The sequence below is a fragment of the Spea bombifrons genome, chromosome 5 (assembly GCF_027358695.1).
Source record: "Spea bombifrons isolate aSpeBom1 chromosome 5, aSpeBom1.2.pri, whole genome shotgun sequence".
Classification (NCBI taxonomy): Eukaryota; Metazoa; Chordata; class Amphibia; order Anura; family Pelobatidae; genus Spea; species Spea bombifrons.
The window spans coordinates 11,432,227-11,453,223 of NC_071091.1; the positions used below are offsets into that span (position 1 = coordinate 11,432,227).

At 40.8% G+C, this 20,997-nt stretch overlaps 1 protein-coding gene and 1 pseudogene across 1 annotated transcript in view; both read left to right on the top strand.

Moving 5' to 3' along the window:
* Positions 1 to 19,069, top strand: part of MPP7 (MAGUK p55 scaffold protein 7) — a 143,174-nt gene extending 124,105 nt beyond the window's left edge. The window contains exons 14-18 of the mRNA XM_053466014.1: positions 3,121 to 3,201; positions 8,574 to 8,667; positions 10,749 to 10,857; positions 16,653 to 16,796; positions 18,786 to 19,069. Coding sequence (XP_053321989.1) covers positions 3,121 to 3,201; positions 8,574 to 8,667; positions 10,749 to 10,857; positions 16,653 to 16,796; positions 18,786 to 18,965 — 608 coding nt within the window. The 3' untranslated portion in view covers positions 18,966 to 19,069. The remainder of the gene's footprint in view (positions 1 to 3,120; positions 3,202 to 8,573; positions 8,668 to 10,748; positions 10,858 to 16,652; positions 16,797 to 18,785) is intronic.
* Positions 14,157 to 14,274, top strand: LOC128498567 (uncharacterized; annotated as a pseudogene).
* Positions 19,070 to 20,997: the final 1,928 nt, after the last annotated feature.

Here is a 20,997-nt window from a genome sequence, read left to right on the forward strand (position 1 = left end):
AATATGATTAATCACTAAGAGTTTTGCCAAACGTAACTTTTAATAGACCTCAGTGCTGCGGGTAATGGCACTGAAGGAGTTTTGTATTGGGAATGTTATGTGGTATCGTAAAGGAGGCTTAAAATAATGTGTTATTTTGAGGTTCAGCGAATGGTGTGCGATTTCTTTGTGGACAGTTTCACGTGTTCTTATATAACACAATATCATGCATTGTCCTTTAAATCTCTCAAGGGGGAGAGCGAGCGGGAGAGCTTGTGACGTCCCAATATCACACAAGCTTCACTAATAATAATCACCAAGGCAGGGTGGCTTTAGATGTCTGTGTCGATAATATAATCATTTTCTATACTGATTATGGGTTAAAACGTACAGCTCCAGTTGCCTTGATTTAAGAGTGCCTGTCCCTCTTTGGTTCCCAAATCACTCTCACTCTCTCCTTCCCTGATCTCCTTCAGACAATCAGAAGATTAGGAAAATAGGGACAGTTGTGTAGTATGAGTAAAATGAGGGTTAGACACGTTGAATGATTGCAAATTGTGAGTCCAGCTATTCTGAGTTACAGTAACCCTCAGATTCATTGTGCATACGTACCCGGCCATCCACGTGATGTAAAAGAAAATGTGATTCATCAGACCGGCCACCTTCTTCCATTGCTCCGTGGTCCAGTTCTTATGCTCACGTGTCCATTGTAGGCGCTTTTGGCAGCCAACAGGAGTCAGCATGGGCACCCTGACTGGTCTGCAGCTACGCAGCCCCATACACAACAAACTGCACTGTGTGTTCTGACACCTTTATATCAGAAACAGCATTAACTTTTCTCTAGCTCGTAGCTGCAGTAGTTCGTCTATTTGGCAAGGTCGCTCAGATCTTTACACCGTTTTTCCTGCTTCAAACACATCAACTTTGAGGACGAAATGTTCACTTGCTGCCTAATATCCCACCCACTGACAGGTGCCATGATAATACGATTATCAGTGTTATTCACTTCATCTGTCAGTGCTCAGAATGTTATGGCTGATCGGTGTGTGCTTCCTTACATGTGATGTTTGTGTAAATTCCATGTGCGAGGGGCAGTAGAGATTCCTGTAACCGGGTGGTCAATAATACTTTAAGATGCCCAAGAAAAACAAAACTAAATCTTAAAGTACGGTAATCTGCTTTGATAGCTAGTGGGAAGATTAGAGACCGAGAAAGATCTTACTTTTAGTAAATGTATATTAAACATAGAATGTGACGGCAGATGAGCCATTGGGCCGTTATTCTGCCTATCCCAGACATGTTTAAATTCCCTCACTGTGTTAGCCTCTACCACTTCTCCTAAGTGGCTGTTCCACTTATCTACCACCCTCTCAGTGAAGTAAAATTATAGATATACTTTATATATATATTAGATTGACTGTTACTTTAACTGTAAACATAAGGCAAAATTAATATGGTAATTAATGGGAGTGCTAATTGTAGAGTGCCATGTTTTTGCATATGTAACCCAGGTATGTATATATATATAATATATACCGTATTGGCCCGAATATAGGCCGCACTTTTTTCCCCCACTTTAAGTCTTTAAAGTGGGGGTGCGGCCTATATTCGGGGTCATGCAGTCCCGGGCGCCGGGCAGGCAGCGGGGTTAGGATACAGATCCCCCGCAGCGGTGCAGGGGACCTGCATCCTACTGTCTGATACGCTCAGACAGCCTCCCCTGCCGGCACTTTCCACGGGGGGGAGTACCGGCACGGGAGGTTGTCTAAGCGCATCGCACGGACGTTCACCGGCAGCGGCGATGCGCCGTTGCCGGTGAACGTGCACACAATGCATTCTAACCCCTCCAACTTACCAGGGCAGACTCCCGGGTGTCTTGCAGGGCCGGCGGAAGACATCTACGCAATACGCGTATACAACTTCCGGTGCCGGCACTTCCGCTGAGTGCCGGCACCGGGAGTTGTATACACGATGTGCATAGATGTCCCCCTCTGGCCCCGTAAGACACCCGGGAGTCTGCTCTGGTAAGTCGGGGGGGGGGGAGGACAGAGTGGCAGCGTATCTCAAGGGGGGGAGGACAGAGTGGCAGCATATCTCGGGGAGGGGGAGAGGACAGAGTGGCAGCATATCTCGGAGGGGGAGGACAGAGTGGCAGCATATCTCGGGGGGGGGACAGAGTGGCAGCATGTTTTTTGGTGCTTTTTTAAAGAAAAAAACTTTTTCTTTAAAAAAGCACCAAACTTTTAGGGTGCGGCCTTTATACGGGGGTGGCCTATATCCGAGCCAATACGGTATATAATATATATATATATCTATATATTATATATATATATTATATATATATATATACACACACAGCAGGCATTTTTCATTAAATAGCCCCCAGTGTTAGCAGATATATGGTAAGATATTATTTTTTTCCACTGTGCAGTTAATGTCTTTTGGAAATGTGTTTGAAAATGAAGAACTTCTGTGCTCGGTTGTATTTGATTAGAAATGGCAAGGTGTTCCCCGGATTTTTGTAAAGCAAATAATTGCAAAAATCTAAATCTGAAATGTTTTTGGACCGGGCAGGGAGGCTGCAAACTGCTGCCCAGTGCAGGATCCCACAGACTGGATACAGGACCAAAATAGAATTTTAATAGTACCATAGCTTCTAAAATTGATTAGAAAAATCTGTTTCTTCCTACATTGTGCCATAATAAAAAAAAAAAATAGTGAAAGAAAGATTTGTAGATTTTATATATATATAAAGTTCCTGGGAAAATAGAACAGCGGGATTTCCTATGAAAATATTGTTTTTCTATTTTTTTATGCCATGGACCTTCCCAGTGTATAAGTTTATTTTGCTATGATGAAAATGAACACCATTCACAGATAGCCCTTTTCCACATGACCCCAAAATGTAAAATTTTTGTAACTGAACGCAGAATCAGAAACTGTACTCCTAGTTCTGTTGAATTTCTGAATTCCTCCCAGAAATGCGGGAAAGGAAGAGGCTTAAGGCTCCTGATGTGAGATGAAAAAAATTAAATAAAAAATGTTCTAAATTTTCATTCATAACTCATTTTTCTTCTCCTCCCTCTGGACTTTACCTTCTTTCCTAGCTTTGAATGTTCTCAAATATTATGTTGTTTGCAGGTCCTGTAGGAGTTGGCATAAATGAACTGAAGAGGAAGGTGTTAATCAGCGATAGTCAGCACTATGGAGTGACCGTGCCACGTGAGTACTTAATCTGCAGGTATTATGGCTGTGGTTATAGCGCATGTGTGAGACCTGGATCTGGCAGGATGACTTGTTGATTATAATTTGGACCATGACTCCCTAAGGGTGGCTGAGGGGGACATTCGTAATAATTTTGTACTTGTCCCACAATACTGCAGATTAAAATAAGGTCATGCTGGCTGTTGCTGGTATTTACTTTGTTATTATTGGTGAAAGATGTGTCATTGCCCATGTCGACGCGGGTGTATGAGGTCACAGCTTTATGTGACTCTGTGCAAGGGTGGAAAAGCATGTGTGTGGGTGTTCTCCCTCTATCGGCCTCAGTTAGCATTTCTCCCGTGATGTCCCTATTTTCTAGAATGTTCTGAGTGCATCACAATGTTCTACAGCCCTAAAATCCACAATTATGTGTATAGATAATGCAGGAAAGGTTTTGTAAATTAGGTTGGGTAAATAAAACGTGCAGCACTACTTATAGTGGTCAAAAACCATAATAATGAGAAGCAAATTAAGTCCAGGTCTGCAATGATGTAATTTGAGTCAGGTTTAAAATGATAAATATCTGTAACTTGAGGTGATGTGAAATGAGGACATTATGTGGTCAAGCATAGGTTAGTACTTATGTTTGAGGGAGCGCGTGTGACTGATTTTGGCTTAGAAAAAAATCGACTCCAATTTCCGTAGACTCTCCCTTGAGTGAGATACCGAACCAGTAACTGGCCAGAAAACAATCATACGTGGAACATTTTAGCAATTAGCAGATGCCAGGGGAATCATCTTCGTTTTTGGGGGTAGGAGTCATTTTATATTGTAATTAACTCATTCACTTTTCTGCTCTTTACTCACATGGACCTTTGGGATGTACGAAAAAGGCCAGTGTGAGACATGTTCTGACCAGGTAACATCCACCAAAATGGCGCCACTGCGGTGCCGTCCTCCCCGATCCTCCAATCATGGAAGCGACAAACGATGGTTATATGGTGGTGCTTGTGGTGACGTCCTTTCCCAATCCTCCAATCAGGGGAGATGACTTCACTGCAAGTGCCTCCATATTGCCCTCAGTTCACGTTAGGACTATGTAGTGGAGCATCCTCTCCCTCAATTGGAGGATTGGGGAGTATGGCACCGCAGCGCCACCATTTTGGCGGAAGTAGCCGGGTTATGTTAGTTGAAATGCGGACAAAGAAATTAGATACAAGATTAAGGATTGAAGATAGAAGGGAGAAGGAAGAACGTGCGGAAGTAGAACGTAGGGAAACATTTAGAGAGCGAGAGAGAGAGTGAGTGTGGGCACTGGGCAACAAATTTCTTTCCTGAATTTAAAATGCCCCCAAATTTTTTGCCAAATCGAATGGGCCCAAAACGAACCGAAAAAATGTCTACTTTTATAATAAACAACAATATCTAGACCATTGTTTGCTCACACGTACTTCTTGAACTAAAAGTCTTATAATCTACTGCTAGCAATGTCTGTGTTTTCTCTGCTTTCATAAACTGGCTGAAATTTACTGTGCAGCGAGTAAAGCTTTGTGACGATCAGGCCGCATTGCGTGCTTGTCGGACAGACAGCTCTTTCCTTCTGCCTACAAACATCCTGTCTTCGTTTTCTGTGGATGTCTCCATCTGCCAGATGATCATCAATGAAACTGACAAAGCCACTTTAACAATTCTCAGGGGCCCGACACCGAATCGATATTTCTAGAGTGTTACATTGTAGAAAAAACAAATAAAGCAATCATTTAACACACTGTAAAAAGGTTTGTTCAACAATTAAACTGTTGCTTTTAAGGAAGTGACTGCCATAAATGTGAGTATCCTTTTTTTTCCCAGACACAGCTGTTGCATTAAAAGGTTTTGATAACGGTTTTCCGAATTGGGGTGTTTTTAATATCCTCTGGAGTAGGCAATCCGGAAGGCGCGCAATGATTTAAAAAGACCTTTCCAGACAATCCAGACTCAAACTCATGTTTAATAACACTGGTGCTTTCTAGGGAATATTTGGAGACTATTATGTGCGATGATGGCAAAACCAAAATCATATTCCCTTTTTGTTTTCTGTAATTTACCTACTTTTAGTCATTTAACTTGCTGTTTCCGTGACAGAAATGTGAAAAAGCAAGTGAAGTTTATTTAAAAAAAAAAAAAAGAAAAAAGTATTTCTAAAATCAGGTATTCGTTGGGAAGGATAATCAACAAATTGTCTCCCAGCTTTTTTGCACTGCACCCTCCGTAAAGATCAAGGGATTGAATATTGCAAGAATATTTAGACAAAATGGATATAATGTTATCTAGATGTATAGGAAGAAGTATTTGATCAATGGAATGGTGTTGAGTAATTGAAACAGCTTTCCAGCTGAAGTGGTAGAGATTAATAGTTAGTGAGTTGAAGCCTGCACGAGATAAGCTTAAGGCTATCCCGAACATAAGCAAATGCAGTCTGGCAAGTCCACTGTCCCCCACACTTCTGACGGTGCCATCAAACAGTATTCCGACCGCGAATCAGTAAGGCAATGTGTGTTAGCCCCCTGTCTGCCTCGTATTGCCATAAGTTTGGATGAATAATCGAAAAGCAATGATCAGTGAGTGCTGGCGTCTTCCTCATCTCACGAAGCACCATGGATCCCGAACATAAGCCACTAATATATAATATATAACATAATCTTACAAACATCAAGCCCTGTGGTGTACTATTAAATACACTCTTAGTAAAATGATTTAAACCATACATTTTCAGTGCTGTTTATATTTCTATTTCCTTAATTAATTAGAAATATAGCCGTCCATCAGGGCCACATCTGTACAAAACTTATAGGCATGACCCCATATAATCTACTGTTATATCTGCTGAGTACGATATTTATGGCTCTCGACATGGGACGTTAACTTAATTTCCCTTTAGATGAATACGTTTTCCCCATACGTTGATCATTACTTTTCATCCTGTACGTTGGACAGCTGCTTTCATGTTTTCACTTATATTTAAATATCCGTTCTTCCTCCTCTGGGACAGACGTTACTGTAAAGTCCTCACGCTGGCGAGTGCCCGGAAATGGATACAGTTTATCCACCGATCATTTACATAAATATGAGCGCGGTCTGCAAGTGACTCCGAGTCTGCACAATTCACAGAGTCTTTATCAATGTTTTTACGTTATTATTATTATTATTATTATTTTAATGGAGCGTCAGCAGATCCCATAGTGTTCTTACTAAAGTGCTGTCCCCGGTTAATCGACTTGGAGCAGAAATTTAACCGATCTTAATCTTGATAGCGAGCTTCTCCTTCTGTATAAAAATGTCTTATTGTATATATAGTTGATTTAAATGCTTATGTTGATTTTGTATCATCTCTTATGGTAATAGCGCCATAGAATCTGCTGGTCCTCTATTAATAAAATACAATAATTTTAATTTATGTTGGCCGAATATCGAAACTCCCAGCACTGTTGTATTTATTATAGATCCGGACTATAAAAGTTTGTTTTCCAGAAGTTTGATGTAAAATCTCAAAGTTTAAAACAAGAGCCTGTATGTACCTCGTGAGAACATGCTGTTAGTGTCATGCGTACCAAATGACCGGGATATCATCCGTGTTCTGTAAACGAAATATCACCCCATCGTGGCTCAAACAGGCGGCCTGTATTCATAATCCCCATAATGGAAAGCTTGTTTGTAGCAGAAGAAGTTTTGCAGCGAGGATGAGCCATGCTGAGATCACAGGATGTGTTTAAAGGATTTAGGGCCGGGAAACCTTATCCTTAAGAGAGAGAAAAAATAAATGGCAATACATTTCTCCAAAGAATTCTGACACCATACGTACCCTCGCTTCCTTTCAGCCGGGTCGCTGATCTTCTAACTGCAACTTTTTCCCCCCAAAATAAACGATTTTGTGTGTTTTTGTCAAAGACTAACTCAGAATGAAGTAATTAAGAATACAACCGAATTACATGACTAAGAAAAATAATAATGACATAACGTTATCGCCGCGTTCCAGCCGTCTTTTCTGGATACGGAACTTCTGGTTTTGTAATTAGAAGGTAACGGTCACACATCCTCAGACTGACTTCAATTTAAACGTAGAGGCTGACACCGTAAGGAAAGAACAAAAATACCCCGTTCTGTCAGAAAGTGTATGTTTGACACCAAATCCCTTTAGTGAGCTGTCTGACGGACACGGACATCTTTAACAGTCTGCGCTGATTCCACTTCCATCATCCTTACACGTGTTAAAATGTTCTGCCCGAGACGCTTTTATAAAGATGATTTTCTCCGAGGGATTTTAACCTTTCTGAGTGCCGCGGGAGGTTAAAGGTTTAACGCAGGTTAACATATGTTATCCCGTCGGGATTTCGGCCTCTGCTGTCAATTAGGCAGCATGCGCAGGCAGTAGGCGAGAGCGCTGGATGAGAGATGGAAAAACTACTCTTTATGACAAAAACAGAATTAAATGAGATTTTAGAAACAGTATTTGTTTTTTTTTCCAAAACTATACTTTCAGATGTTCTAATTCCTGAGCAGCTTTTGCAGTCGTATAAAACCCATTAAGCGAATAATGAGGACAGAAGCCGCCGTTTACAGTGTAAAGCATTTTGTCATCGGTTGTTGGTGACATCATAGATATAAGGTTGTATATTAATCCGGTTGTAAAGTCTTTGTACATTGGCTCTGATTCATTTGGTTTACACTTAAAGGGACAGTCACTAATAAAGAATGCATAATAAAATGCATTGTGAGTATTTTAACCCCTTAAGGAACAGGACTTTTTTTACACCATAGGACCAGAGAAATTTTTTTATTTTTTGCTGTCTTTCTTCAATCGATATTGCCCGCTTTGACATTTAGTGTATCTACCTAAATAAAGTATAGATCATTCATGTCGGGCCATCTTCCAAAAACCATTCATATACGTAAGATAATTTTTTATGAAAACATTTTAAAAAGACACTTCTTATTGAACTATGTAACCTTTTCCTTAATCTTGTGTAACTGATTAATACATGTAGAATAATAACGTATTTGCAGAATAACTATACAAAACCCAGTTTCTTCTGTTTCTATACACATTGTGGCTTTTATGGCTGTAAAGAACACTGTGATTCTCTCATACCCCGCAAGCATTTCGAGCTCATTGAAAAAATGGGATATTAGGGGAGGAAAAAATAGACTAAGGGATATGGGTCCAAAATAGGAACATGGTGTGTGTATGTGTGTGTGGGGGGGGGGTAAAAATATCCCCTATATCAGTTTCTATTCTACAATTCCTTTCATGCCTTTGCAGACTAGGATGCTAGAGATTGAAATCATCTATTTGAGCCATAAATGTATCACTTAATAATATATTTTTTTCCCTTCATTTAACCCATACACAGATACCACCAGAGGGAAGAGGAACCAGGAATGCGACGGCGTGGAGTACATATTTATCTCTAAGCACTTGTTTGAGGCCGACATACACAATAACAAGTACGTTTTGGAAGCGGTCCCGATGCTTATTTTTGCCAGATAATTTAATAGTCCGAAACGAAGCTGCCAGGTTTTCTCAAACAGCTTCCTTCATGGCGCAGCTTAGCTGTTAGCACCCGGACTGGAGCGGCAGTGTTAGGAATACCAAGAGGGCAGCGGGCCCCGTAAGGGCTGCTTGTGATCCACCGGGGCCCTTGCCAGAAATTTGGGGTCTGTATGAATATTGTTTTCTTAGTTTAATACAGCGTTTACACACACCATATAAATACACTACTGTTAGACGCTTCTTAGGGAGGCCTGGAGATCTTTGCCCGCAGGAGGGGGAAAGGTAGTTAAGGATACAGACCGGGGGCTAGTTCGGTGTTATTTTTCAGATTAATTGCACATATCCAGAGCTGGAAGTTGACCCTGGCAGCCGTACACCGGGGGCACAGATGAGTTTCACTGTGTGTAACACAAACATAGGTCCGGATCGGCTTCCAGCAGGACACCAGCAAGCGGGGCTTTTTATCCCACTGACCGCTTAGTGTTACGTGTGGCTTGCTCATTTTAGAAATTGGCAAGCACGTTTTCACCCTTTCCATTCCACATTGCCCTCTCACTACTGTTATTATAAGGATAATAGGGCTTTTTTTTTGTTTATTTTATTTTTTAATGTTTTCTGTTGGAAATTCACACTTGTTCTAAAAATCTATCACAGTCAGTCTTTTATCTGACAATTACTTATATTTTTTTGAAATGGGCAACAGTATTTGCAGTATATTATTTTCTATTCAGGTATAATTCTGAGGTGAAAATGCTGTTTTTAATACTCATTTGATATCTAAAATACACTCTGACGTTTCTGAGCAGCATTGTGCCTCTCTGGCAGCCGGTGAATGTCAGTGCGATGCGCGCAGACAACCTCCCCTGCTGCCCAGCACTTCCGCCGGGGCTGCAATGACGGGCTGCAATGACCTTCCGGTGCTCAGTCATACAAGGACCGGGCAGAAGCGGAGGCTGTCTACACACATCGCACAGACGTTTACTGGCTGCCCCCACTAGACCCCAGGGAGTCTGGAGCATGGGGGAACAAGTCTGGGGGAGGTGAGTGGCACATAGGTGGGTATAAGGCATATCTGGGGGGCAAGGTGGCAAGCCTTGGACAGATGTGCATAACTGGGGGGGGCAGGTTGGCAAATAAAAGGAACAAGAAATGCATTTTTCTCAATCATAGTTTTTATTAAATATGAAAAAATAGTTTACCTGTGAATTAATATTTATTAATAAAACTTTTTTCTTATAGGGTAGTCTTATATTCAGGCTTTTTCTTTTTTATAAATAGTCTTATAATCGAGCAAATACGATACCCTCCCTTTAAATCAGGTTCTGCGTGCGAAATCAGTAAGGCAGTCAGATTTTTGTTATTCCGATGTGAGGTTTTAGAAATAAGGTTCAATGAGGTAAATCCACAGTTTGATTCATAATCCCATTTATAAATAATATTAAAAAAACGCGGCTTTTTGTGAGGCTTGTTGGAAGGAGAGAATTTTATAGCTCAGATGTTAGAAATTTTGCCTTATCTTATTTTGGTTTTTAAGCTTCAGATAAGCTTTTACGGCAAGATAATCTACCATCTTCTTTCTGTCAACAGGTAGAAAGTTTCCCGCTTTAGACGTTGGCAGACCCAGCCAAATATAACCTCAGCGTGCAATGAAATTTCAGTAGTTCCAATTGTTTAACTTCTCCGCTGTTTTATTACAAAGCATTAGATCAGAGGTGATGGAAATTATTAGTGTTCTCTGAGGCTGAAGTATTTGCTCTGCGCTGGTTAACGGTAACACTAGCAGGTGTTACTGATTTTGAAACTTAAAATACAAGATTTATAAAAAAAAAAAGCCCAAATGACACGCTAAAGGACTTGGCAGAACTTCTTTTCTAAAACATGTTAAAGATAACATGTTGCATATAAATACTTCTGTTTCTAATTTAACTTTATGAAAGGATTACCCAGGGTTTTCTTTTTACTCTGAACCTAACCGGTCTCCTTTTTTTCCTTTTTTTCCCCCTTTTTTTTTTCTTTTCTTTTTTATTCTTATAAGGTTTATTGAATATGGCGAATATAAAAACAATTATTACGGCACAAATATAGACTCCATACGGTCTGTCCTGGCAAAGAATAAAGTCTGTCTGTTGGATGTCCAGCCCCATGTAAGTAGAATTTACCTACATTACACACTGCAAACAAATAATTACACATCTATCGGTGCTTGAGTAACATAAATAAGCAAATGCTGAATTTCAACCACACAGAACTCAAACATTTGCCGTAAGAAGCAAACTTGGATCAAAACTGTAACCTGTGTATAATGCATGTGTAATTTGTTAAAAAAAAAATAATAATAAAAATAATGTACACTTTTGGGTTTATTCACTAAAGTGGGAGTCTGCTTGAGACTCGTGGGTTCAATTCCCTGAATTCACTAGCCATTATAATGGGCCATCCTTGGATAATTTCCGAGAAATTAGATTATTAAGTATGTTTTATACAGGTCTTTCTTATATATAATATATATATATTATCTGAGCAGAAGCTCTGTATTATGTAATGTGAAGTGAAGAAACTGAAAAAAAAATATATACTTTCAATTATTGTGAAAAAAATAGCTTTCCAAGCAGAGTGTGCGTGAATTAACCGGTGTCTTAAATGTGGGGTCTCTGAAATCTAGCAGTGTGCGCCTACTCTGTTTTAATACGATCCAAAGCCAGACGGGGTACTTTTATATAAGTAACGTAAGCACTTGGTTGGAGAGCCTATACACTGCAGGGCCCCTATGTGAAAACGTCCCACTAACGGTATTAAAGGGGCACACACTAATGTATATGATAACGTGGTTTCACCTTTAAGTTAATGGGCTTTTTGCATGCAAAGGTATGTAGGGATTCAGGTGAAAACAATGCCAAGTTTAGGAATCCCAGCGCCTGGTAAGGTTGCTGCTAGGTCTTCGTACGCTTTATGGTTTTGTGTCCCGCTTTGAAGTCGTACAGCGAGAACGGCACGCGGTTTGATCAGCGCCAGAGTACTTAAGGAATGAACACTTTGTTTTTTCATCTTGAAATGTAATAAAGGATGTTTTTCAGCACTTTAGCGGCAGGTGATACGTTTTAGTGGGATTCATACACTATATTTACTTGACAGAGCTTTTTAAGTCTAGAAGCTCTTCTTGTGATTGCTAAATAACGGTGAGTATACTCAGACTGGAATGAATAAACCCATCCAGAACATCGTTCCCCTCCGTTACATTTTGCAGACGTTTCTGGTAGTTGTTTTCTTCCACATTCCTCCGTCCAGTGACAGCAGCTAGCAGCGGGGAGCAGATGTTAGGAGTCCTTCTTCAGGTCGTTTAAGTCCTTCTGGGGCAGAATAGACACTTCTGATTTTAGGTGAACCAGATACATGGTGTTTTTTTTTTTTTTTTTCCATATTTAGATTTTTTGTGAGTTGCAATAATTGTCTGATATATCTGGCCATTCTATAAAGGAAATTAACCAAAGGAATTTGAGACGTGGCTTTTTAACACACACGGGTTAATTCAGTAAACTTTAATATATATTTATATATTGGATGGTTGAGTCCCTCCTTTATATTAACATTTTTCCTATTGCAGATATATGGAAGAATTCTTCAGAATCCCCTTTATGCTTTCCCCGCTTTCTCTGCCCCCTCCGTATATCCAGCTTAATAGTGCGAACCAGGCAGCTCCATCTCTGGCTCATACTGTAGTTCCAGGGGGTCTAATGAAGCGTCCTCATGCTCGTGTGCAGAAAGCGCTTCCTTTGATGCCAGATATTTTTTTTTTTTTACTATTATTTAAGGGTTTAAAATGAACTTTAATATGCATTCTTTGTTGATGGGGCTGTCTGGGAAATTGAAATGTCCCATGAAGTCTTTAAAGTCTTACCAATTCAATTGCCGATTTTTGGAGTGCCAACCAAGCCCTATTGTCCTTGAAATTTGCCAGGTTGCCGCAGCCACTGGCGTTACTACAGGGGTTGTGTGTTTGTACGTGCGTGCGTGCGTGCGTGCGATTGTACTTGTGTGTGTGTGATTGTACTTGTATGTGTGTGAGAGAGCGTGTGTTTGCACTTGTTTCTGTGTGTGTGTGTGAGAGCCAGCGTGTATACTTGTATAAGTGGGGTGAGATGGAGTGTGTGTTAGTGAGTATGTGTAAGTGTGTTTGAATATGTTGTGTGGGGGCAATGATGTCACAGACTAGCCGTTGAAGTTGGGGGGCTGCTGCAATTTTTCGCACCGGGACTCGGTGGTTTCTAGTTACGCCCCTGCACGTGGCTGTCCAATTATAACTTCATGTTCATAGTAATAAACACTTAAAACAAATAAAACTAAGCAAAACGTCTTGCTTTTCTGGCAGATGTCATTTAGGTCCTGCCATCTTAAAAGATATGAACAATTTTAGCGCTACCTTCCTGTGTTACGTGGCCTACAAACAGTTGTATTCCGTTCAGCTCATGTTATATGCGGTGGCATCTAGCAGCTCTGATTTACCTTCATAGGGAAGGGAAGACCACCTAGCAGGACTTTGTACTTTTAACTTGCGCACATGATCCAGGCTGATCCTCTTATTCTATTTATAAAGCTTTCAAACAGTTACCTCCTAATAGCACACTTGGGAGGCTGTTAATTTAGTCTTACTAAGCCTTTTATTGCTATCGTAGCACAATTCTTCAGTTTTATGATGCCCACCTGACTCCGCTTGAGTCGGTCTCCTTTTGTAACAGCGGTCTTACTTACTCAGCAGTATCTGTTGAAGTTGCCAAAGACGTTGGACAGAGATTTGAAGGCTAAATTATCATTATCCAGACCTTTGTACTCCATTGGAGTCCCCTTTACAGTGCTGTAAAAAATGCTCACCTACAAGCTGAACGTTACGCTATTCCACCGTGGGCTTCTTAAGAACAGGCACTGCCTTGTGCTGTATTCTGGAATGTAAGAAAGAGAGAATCATACCCTGTGCCTCCCCGTATATGCCACAGACCTGCCCTCTCAATGGGATTAATACTGTAAGTTTGTACAAACTTACTAGCCTCTTACTTATTAAATATACATATAGAAGCCTTGACACTTGGTGATGTTGGGTGGGGCTCAAACTGAAATGCCCTAAAGTTGGACTTTTGTGTATTTCCCACCCAGTATGATCAGGAATTCACACAATGGCTACCACCTTATCTGTGTAGGGAGGAGAGACTCTACCCAATAGTGTTTGCAGGTGGGAGAGGGGCTGCTGGATGGTGTTGTGTGTGAAAGGTGCTACCACATAGCATTGCAATGATGAAAATACATATTATTCCATCTGTAGATATCCTTCAGTTTTTTTTTTGTAATTTTTTAAAATGTTTAAACCAGGTCTCCCTTTGGGTGTTTTTAAGATGTTTGTCTTGTACAAACTACAGGGATTGTTATGGCCCTATTGGAACCATTTAGAAAAATACTGCTGGAAGTGGAGAGAAGGTTAGCACTCCCACATCAAGGGGTGGAATAGGTCCTTGAGACCTTACAACACACACACATGGTTGAGGCATACATCACATCTCAAACTATTTCCGTATTGATCCTGAATATAATATGAGACCAAGAACTGATTGGGCCGAATAGTTCTTATCTGCTATAAAATTCAGTTGTATTCTGTGCAAAATAACTTGCCAGCCAAATTGCTTTCTATGGAAAGTGAAACAGTACTTTTTTTGTCCAGTTTTTTGATGAAGTTGTTTTTGGGACCTCAGAAGTCCTTTCTCTAGAAAATCAAGAGACCTCAGCGGTTCACATAACTTATGGAACTTTACATATTTTACTATGTTGATCCAATAACATGTATCAACTCCAACTAAAGACTAAATCTTGAGCTAATCCAGCTACCTTTATTTTTCTTATCATTTCTCCAGTTTCTGATAGTCCTCGCTGTCCAAATCCCCAAACTTGGCCTTGGTTCTCCATACAAGAAATAATTAAATAATCCCGAGGTTTCTCATATCTCGTCCTGTTTTATTGATGCCTACAGTATACTAATCATTTGCTGCAGGTAACTCTGGTGTAACCAGGTCTGCAATGTAATTCCTGTTACCAGGGCCGGCCCTATAATGGGGCAGACTGGGGCAATTGCCCCAGGCGGCACTTTAGAAGGGGCGGCACTTTGCCGCCCCAAGCGCTTTTTTTTTGTTTGTTTTTTGAAGCGGAGGAGAGAGAGAGGGGCACCGAGTGGTTTTCGCTTACCCGCTCGGCGCCCCTCTCTCTCTCTCTCCTCTGCGGCGAGTCTCCCTGTTCGGTCCCGGTGCCGGCTTGTAATGCAGAGCGCCGGAAGTGACGTCAATTTCCGGCGCTCAGCATTACAAGCCGGCACCGTGGCAGAGCAGGGAGACTCGCCGCAGGACTGTTTAAAGGTAAGTACCCGTGGGGGGTAGTAGATAATGGGGTCGGCGAAGTTTAATATTTCGCCCCAGGCGGCGTTAAGTCTTCGGCCGGCCCTGCCTGTTACTACTTGTTAAAAACACAGTAATACCTACTGGATGAAGGTCTATCGTATTTTGATTTGAGGAGTACGTGGCATTTTAACTGGTGTAGGTGGTGGACACCTTTTTGCAATCACCATTAAGTCGGCACTGAGCATGTACACTTTTTACCCCATTTGTGCACTTTTATGGATTTGGCCATGTCACATATTCTCACAGGCATATATATTATTTCTTTATTTTAATTACATTTTTAAAAAGCCATCAAGGTCCACTAACACTTTTTTTTCCACAATCATGCTGTATCTGATTATTTCTTTCATGACGTGAGGAGGGAACCTCCTGAGGTGACTCGCTGTGGTTGGCATGTCCGTCCAACCCGTTTTTACTGTAACAAACAACAGGAAAAGGATCTGATACAACACTCCAGAATGTTTCCCTGTCCTAGGGTTTTCCTTGAGGTTTCCCCAGCAAGTAGACCAAAAAGCGGAGCCTGTATTTAGTGATGTTGTTTAACGCCAGATGTGGCATGTATCGGTTATTTTGTAGATTAGGCTGCGATGCGTCACGTTGAATCACAAGGAGTCTTCTGGAAACGTTTCTTGAGTTAGAACATTAAAGAAGACCACAGCTATAGGATGCATTACTCGTGGCTCTGGATTCCTAAATATTGTGACACATCTAATCCTTAATCACACCTCATTCAGCGGTGAGCGCTAGTTCTGCTCGGGACCGAGGTAGCCGTGTGAACTAGAATGATGAAGGGACGGGAGTAAACGAGGCCATGCTTTTTGACCTACTTTTCCCCAAAAAAGAAAAAAAAAACTCTATTGGGAGCATTCCAGCCGAAAGGACAATTTCCATTAAAAGAAAATATGATCTTCTCGCTAAATAAACCTTACAGTAAAAATGGCGCATCTATGTCTACTTGATGAAACATAATTTTTTTTAAGCACCTCGAGAGAAGGGAAAAAAAAAATATTTCCAGGATTTTCATTGCTGCTGTTAATGTCGCTTTGGGTCCAGATAATGACATCATCCGCATAGCTGTTATTAAAAGAGAGTAACGGCGGTTAACTGTGAACAAACTGACTTTGGATTTAGTACGGAATGAAAATATCCATCCGTGTGTTTATGTAGGTCTGGTAAAAATATAATTGCCACCAAACGCAAAAAGCAGAGTGTACGCTTTGGGCAAAAATCTGCCTACTGGCTGTGGTAAGGGCCGCGGCTGCCAAGCTGATCAGACTTTCCAGGACTGGCAGAGGAGGTGGAAATAAAAGCCTTCTAACCATTGAAATAACAGCGCTCGGTTAGCAGATACAGTAAGTGTTTTTAAAGGAAATGTTAGCATTCTATGACATATTTGAAAAATGTAATATGTTTCCTATTACTAAATGTCTTTTTTATTTTAATCTCAGACAGATATCTGATTTTTTTTTTTTTCTCTCTCCGTTTTTTTTTCCTTCTTGTCCTTGCAGAGCGTAAAACACTTACGGACATCTGAATTTAAACCGTTCGTTATATTTATTAAACCGCCATCTATTGAGCGCCTGAGAGAGACGAGGAAGAATGCAAAGCTCATCTCCAGCAAAGACGAGAGAGGATCTTCAAAAGTCTTCACGGTAAGAATATTGCTTTTAGGATTATTTTCAAAAACATAATGTATTATTTATATTTCAGCGCTTACTTTAACTAGCATTGTACAAATTCCATTTTCTGCAAGTGTACATGTGCGAAAGATGTTGAATAAATCGTGACGTTGGAAAGATCTACTCGCAGCGAGTCGCGTCGAGATAGACTTTCATCTCATGAGCTCTGCAGTATAGGGGGCCGGTTCTTTCAGGAGAAATTCTTTGGGGCTGGCTTGTCATAATAGTCAAATCATTGAGTGGAAAATGAATTTCAACTCACAATAAGGCAGTAACCAATGAATAAGACTTTAAAACATTTAACAACTTGAAGGCATCAAGACAATGTGTCCCATTCCACCAAGTGTGAAGCAGGTTTTAACCCTCGGTGCTGTGTGTTTCTCTGCATTTATTGGTGATATGAAAAGCACTATGGTTCAGGGTAAACGCGTTTCAGCAGGAGCAAAAGAAACTTGGCACTCCATAAATATAAAAGCTTAGGTTGGGTTTATTCTACGACGTTCAACTGGTTCTTTGTCTTGCATTGACTGACGTTGCCGCAGCGTCAACTGCATTCCATTTTTCCCCTTCCGTGCTTGTTGGAATTTGACGTTACCGAGTGATAACTCATTTTGACACTAATAATTTATTTTTTTAAGGTTAAATATTAATGTATTTGTGTTGCGTGCTTTTTACTTCCTTTCCTCCTGGATAAATACTACCAATAGGAAAGTGTGAGCGTTGACATTAGGAGCTCAATACATCCAGTCTTGCTTCAGTAAAAGTTCCCATCTGTAGTCATATCCTCCGCAGTGATTTATAACCCTCTCTGACCGCTGGTTTGTCCATGCAAATCATATTTTTATTGGTCCTAGCTGTTTATAAACAAGGGGCCGTGCCAGAAATGTCTTCTCGTTTGTGTTGGCTTACAAAAATACCCTGACATAGAAGACGTATACATAATATCAGCGTGTGGTCTTGTTTGGTGTTCTATATTTTTTTTTTACATTTTAGTTAAGATTGAGTTTAAAACAGGAGAGAGAGATTTTAACGTGGACAGGGGTGCATTGAGACGGTGCTAATGAGGCACAGGAACCCAGCAAGAGCTCAAGAGCATCAAAGAATAGGCTATGTTCTGAGACTCGCTGGCCCCCAGACACGCTGAAACACACGGGGAGCGTACAGCGCCAGCGTGACGTATAAATAACAAAATGGAATCCAGTGTTTTAATTAACCAATAATACGCGCCGCTAAATGGATTTATACCAGAGCGTTTCACTAAAAATACAGAGACTAAGATGTAGATCGTACAATTCATTTACACGTGTAGAATAATAACCATTAGAACCATCTAGTCTGCACATTTGTTTATTTCCCCTTTACAGTATTAGCCTTTACCACTTCTGATGGAAGGCTGTCCCACTCATCTACATCCTTCACTGTTGAGAGGGGCCTAAGGTGCACTAGAGAAAAATAATCTTACAGGAAGGTCATCCGCGTCGTGGCTGTGTTCTGTGCGCTAGTGGCATAGTCTGGAACGGATTCCTTCCTATACTGCCCTGATGTGACCATAAATAGGACAGCCGATTGGTGTTTTTTGCTACCAGTATGTTTTGGTTGATATTCCTGCTTGAATGCAGGTGACTCAATTAAATCTATAACTAATGAAAAGTCAAGGAATCCCATGAGGACAGGTATTAGAGCCGCTATGTACAATCTTTGTGATGGGCGACTGGAAGTCACATGACAGGGCCAGTTCAGCCCTCCTCGCAGCATGAGGTTAGTACATTCCCTAGTGGGGGACACAATGTTCACGATCTGAGGTCATGCTGGTGCGTTCCCGCTGTTTTTCGCGTGAATACAGGGTCATACTCACCAAACCGTATTCAGAGGAGACCGCGTCCAAAAGCCGCTTATCAGTCCCCAGGAAATGCGGTAATAAAATACAGTAAAAAACTTTACTCTGCTTCTTTTTTTTTCTAGGAAGAAGACTTTGAAGAAATGGCCGTCTCTGCACAAGTGATGGAAAGTCAGTACGGCCACCTCTTCGATAAAGTCATAATAAACGATGACCTCACAACGGCTTACAATGAACTGAAATTAACCCTTGACGGCCTGGAAACTGAGAGCTGTTGGGTTCCTGTAAGCTGGTTGCACTCATGAAGAAGCCCAATGACACCAAACAGATTTTTATTTTATTCTTATTATTTTTTTTTAATTTTTGTACATTTGTTTTTGTTCTGCTTGACTTTGTTTTAAACACTGGCCTTATATTCTTGACGGACACCATGTAATGCATTTCACAAAAGAAGACTTTTAATGGCTTTCTTGGTGGCTCCTCTACAGCAAGCAAATGCATGGGATGCCAGGAACCAAAATGTTACCAATATTTTACTGATCGCATTAAATTAGTACTATATTGTTAGGATTTAACGGGGTCATTTAGTGAACTGTGATCAAAAGCGTTCATTGTCTTTATAAATTCATACCACGGGGACATTTGTAAGGATGCGGGACAGGCACTCGCTGTGCTTTAATCCAGGGTTGAATAATCTTTCCCGGCAGTTGGCTGGCAGTGATGGGAGTTGGAACCTATTTACAGGTTACTCATCCCTGACAATCAGTGCTTCCTGATTGTATACCTATTGATTTATTGCAGTAACACAAGTGGTTAATTTACACTGGAATAATATATATTGGCTATATGGTTATATATATATGTATGAGGGAGGTGTGGTTTAGGGGTGATGTCACTCAGTGCGTACTCCAGGCTATAACGTACCTGCTGAAAAGCTAATTTGGACATAACGGTAACTGAGAAAAAGTAGCCTCGCTCTGGGAATAAATGTGGTCATTTTTATTTTGTTTTTAATGTTTATAATTTTTTCATTTTTTTTTCACATTTTTTCTACCATGTCTAATGTGCTGGAAATACTCAAAAGCTCGTTTGTATGGAGTGTGTTACAAAAAACAGCACAGCTTTCTGAGCAAGAGATGCTCTGCAGATGCCACGGAACCTCGTAATCCCATCATTTCTATCAGCGGCTCTGACATCACATCGGGGCAGGACTGGCGTTTTTTTAGGTCAATGGCTGGCAAATGGCGTATCTGCAGCTGCCCGTTATGTATATTAACTGTATTTCCCATAATGCACTGCACACGCTGGTATATGTGGTTCTGTACCAGCTGGAGAGATCTCCGTTGGCTACCCCTGTTCTACGATCTCACTAGGGACGCACAGACGCCATTCACTCTTTCCATTAATAATGAGCTGGTGGGAGGCAGGATTACTAATCCGGGGAAACACTAAATTACTTGACACTAGTTACGAGGATGTGGATTGGAATGGGGAGCACTTTTTTTAAATTTTCCTTGTATACTGCGACATGGACATTCAGGGTCGGGAAGATGCAGGCCCCCATCGAACGTAGTATTACATCATAATCACACTATTAGGTTATACACTGATCTAGGTAGGATATTCACTGTGCGCTGGCCCCGGCATAAATGCAGCTCAATAAGGGACTCGGCTTCAAAACTGTTGGAAAAGGCAATCTGATTTAATTTATATAATCAGCACCAAAGTGTGATTTACCTGAACCTGTTCTACCAAAAACGTCAAAGCATTTAATCATTTGATAAAACTCAGGATTGCCATATCCTTGCTTTCTGTTTAACTCTTAAGGTTCAGTATCGTCTCTCTTGGAATAATAATAAAGTCCATTAAAGAACAGACTTACCAAGAAACGAACAGATTTTACTTGGTTATAAAATTGCCCCTGTAAAGTCGCACTGTGACCCCTTAGGGGGCTTTTGGACGGACGCTGTTTGGCTGATGACTGTTTAAAGGAAGGATGGAACATGGAATACAAATCTTTCACGTGTTTCTAAATTACTGATCTTCTTCCAACACTGAGAACCTTTGCAGCAGCTTTAGGTATCTGCCTAAAACACAGCTGTATGGCCGACGTGCCGACCTTGGACACACCTATATATATATATATAGATATACATATATATATATAAACACATATAGACACGACAGCACTGAACGGTCTCACACTGGTGTCCGGGGGTCTTGGGCACGCTTTGCTGCTTTGGCTAGATACTGAGGGTGTGAATATTCCAGAATATTGGGAAAGAAGGGTTTGTTAATCAGACATCCACAGAGTTATTTTGGGAAACAAAAATGTGG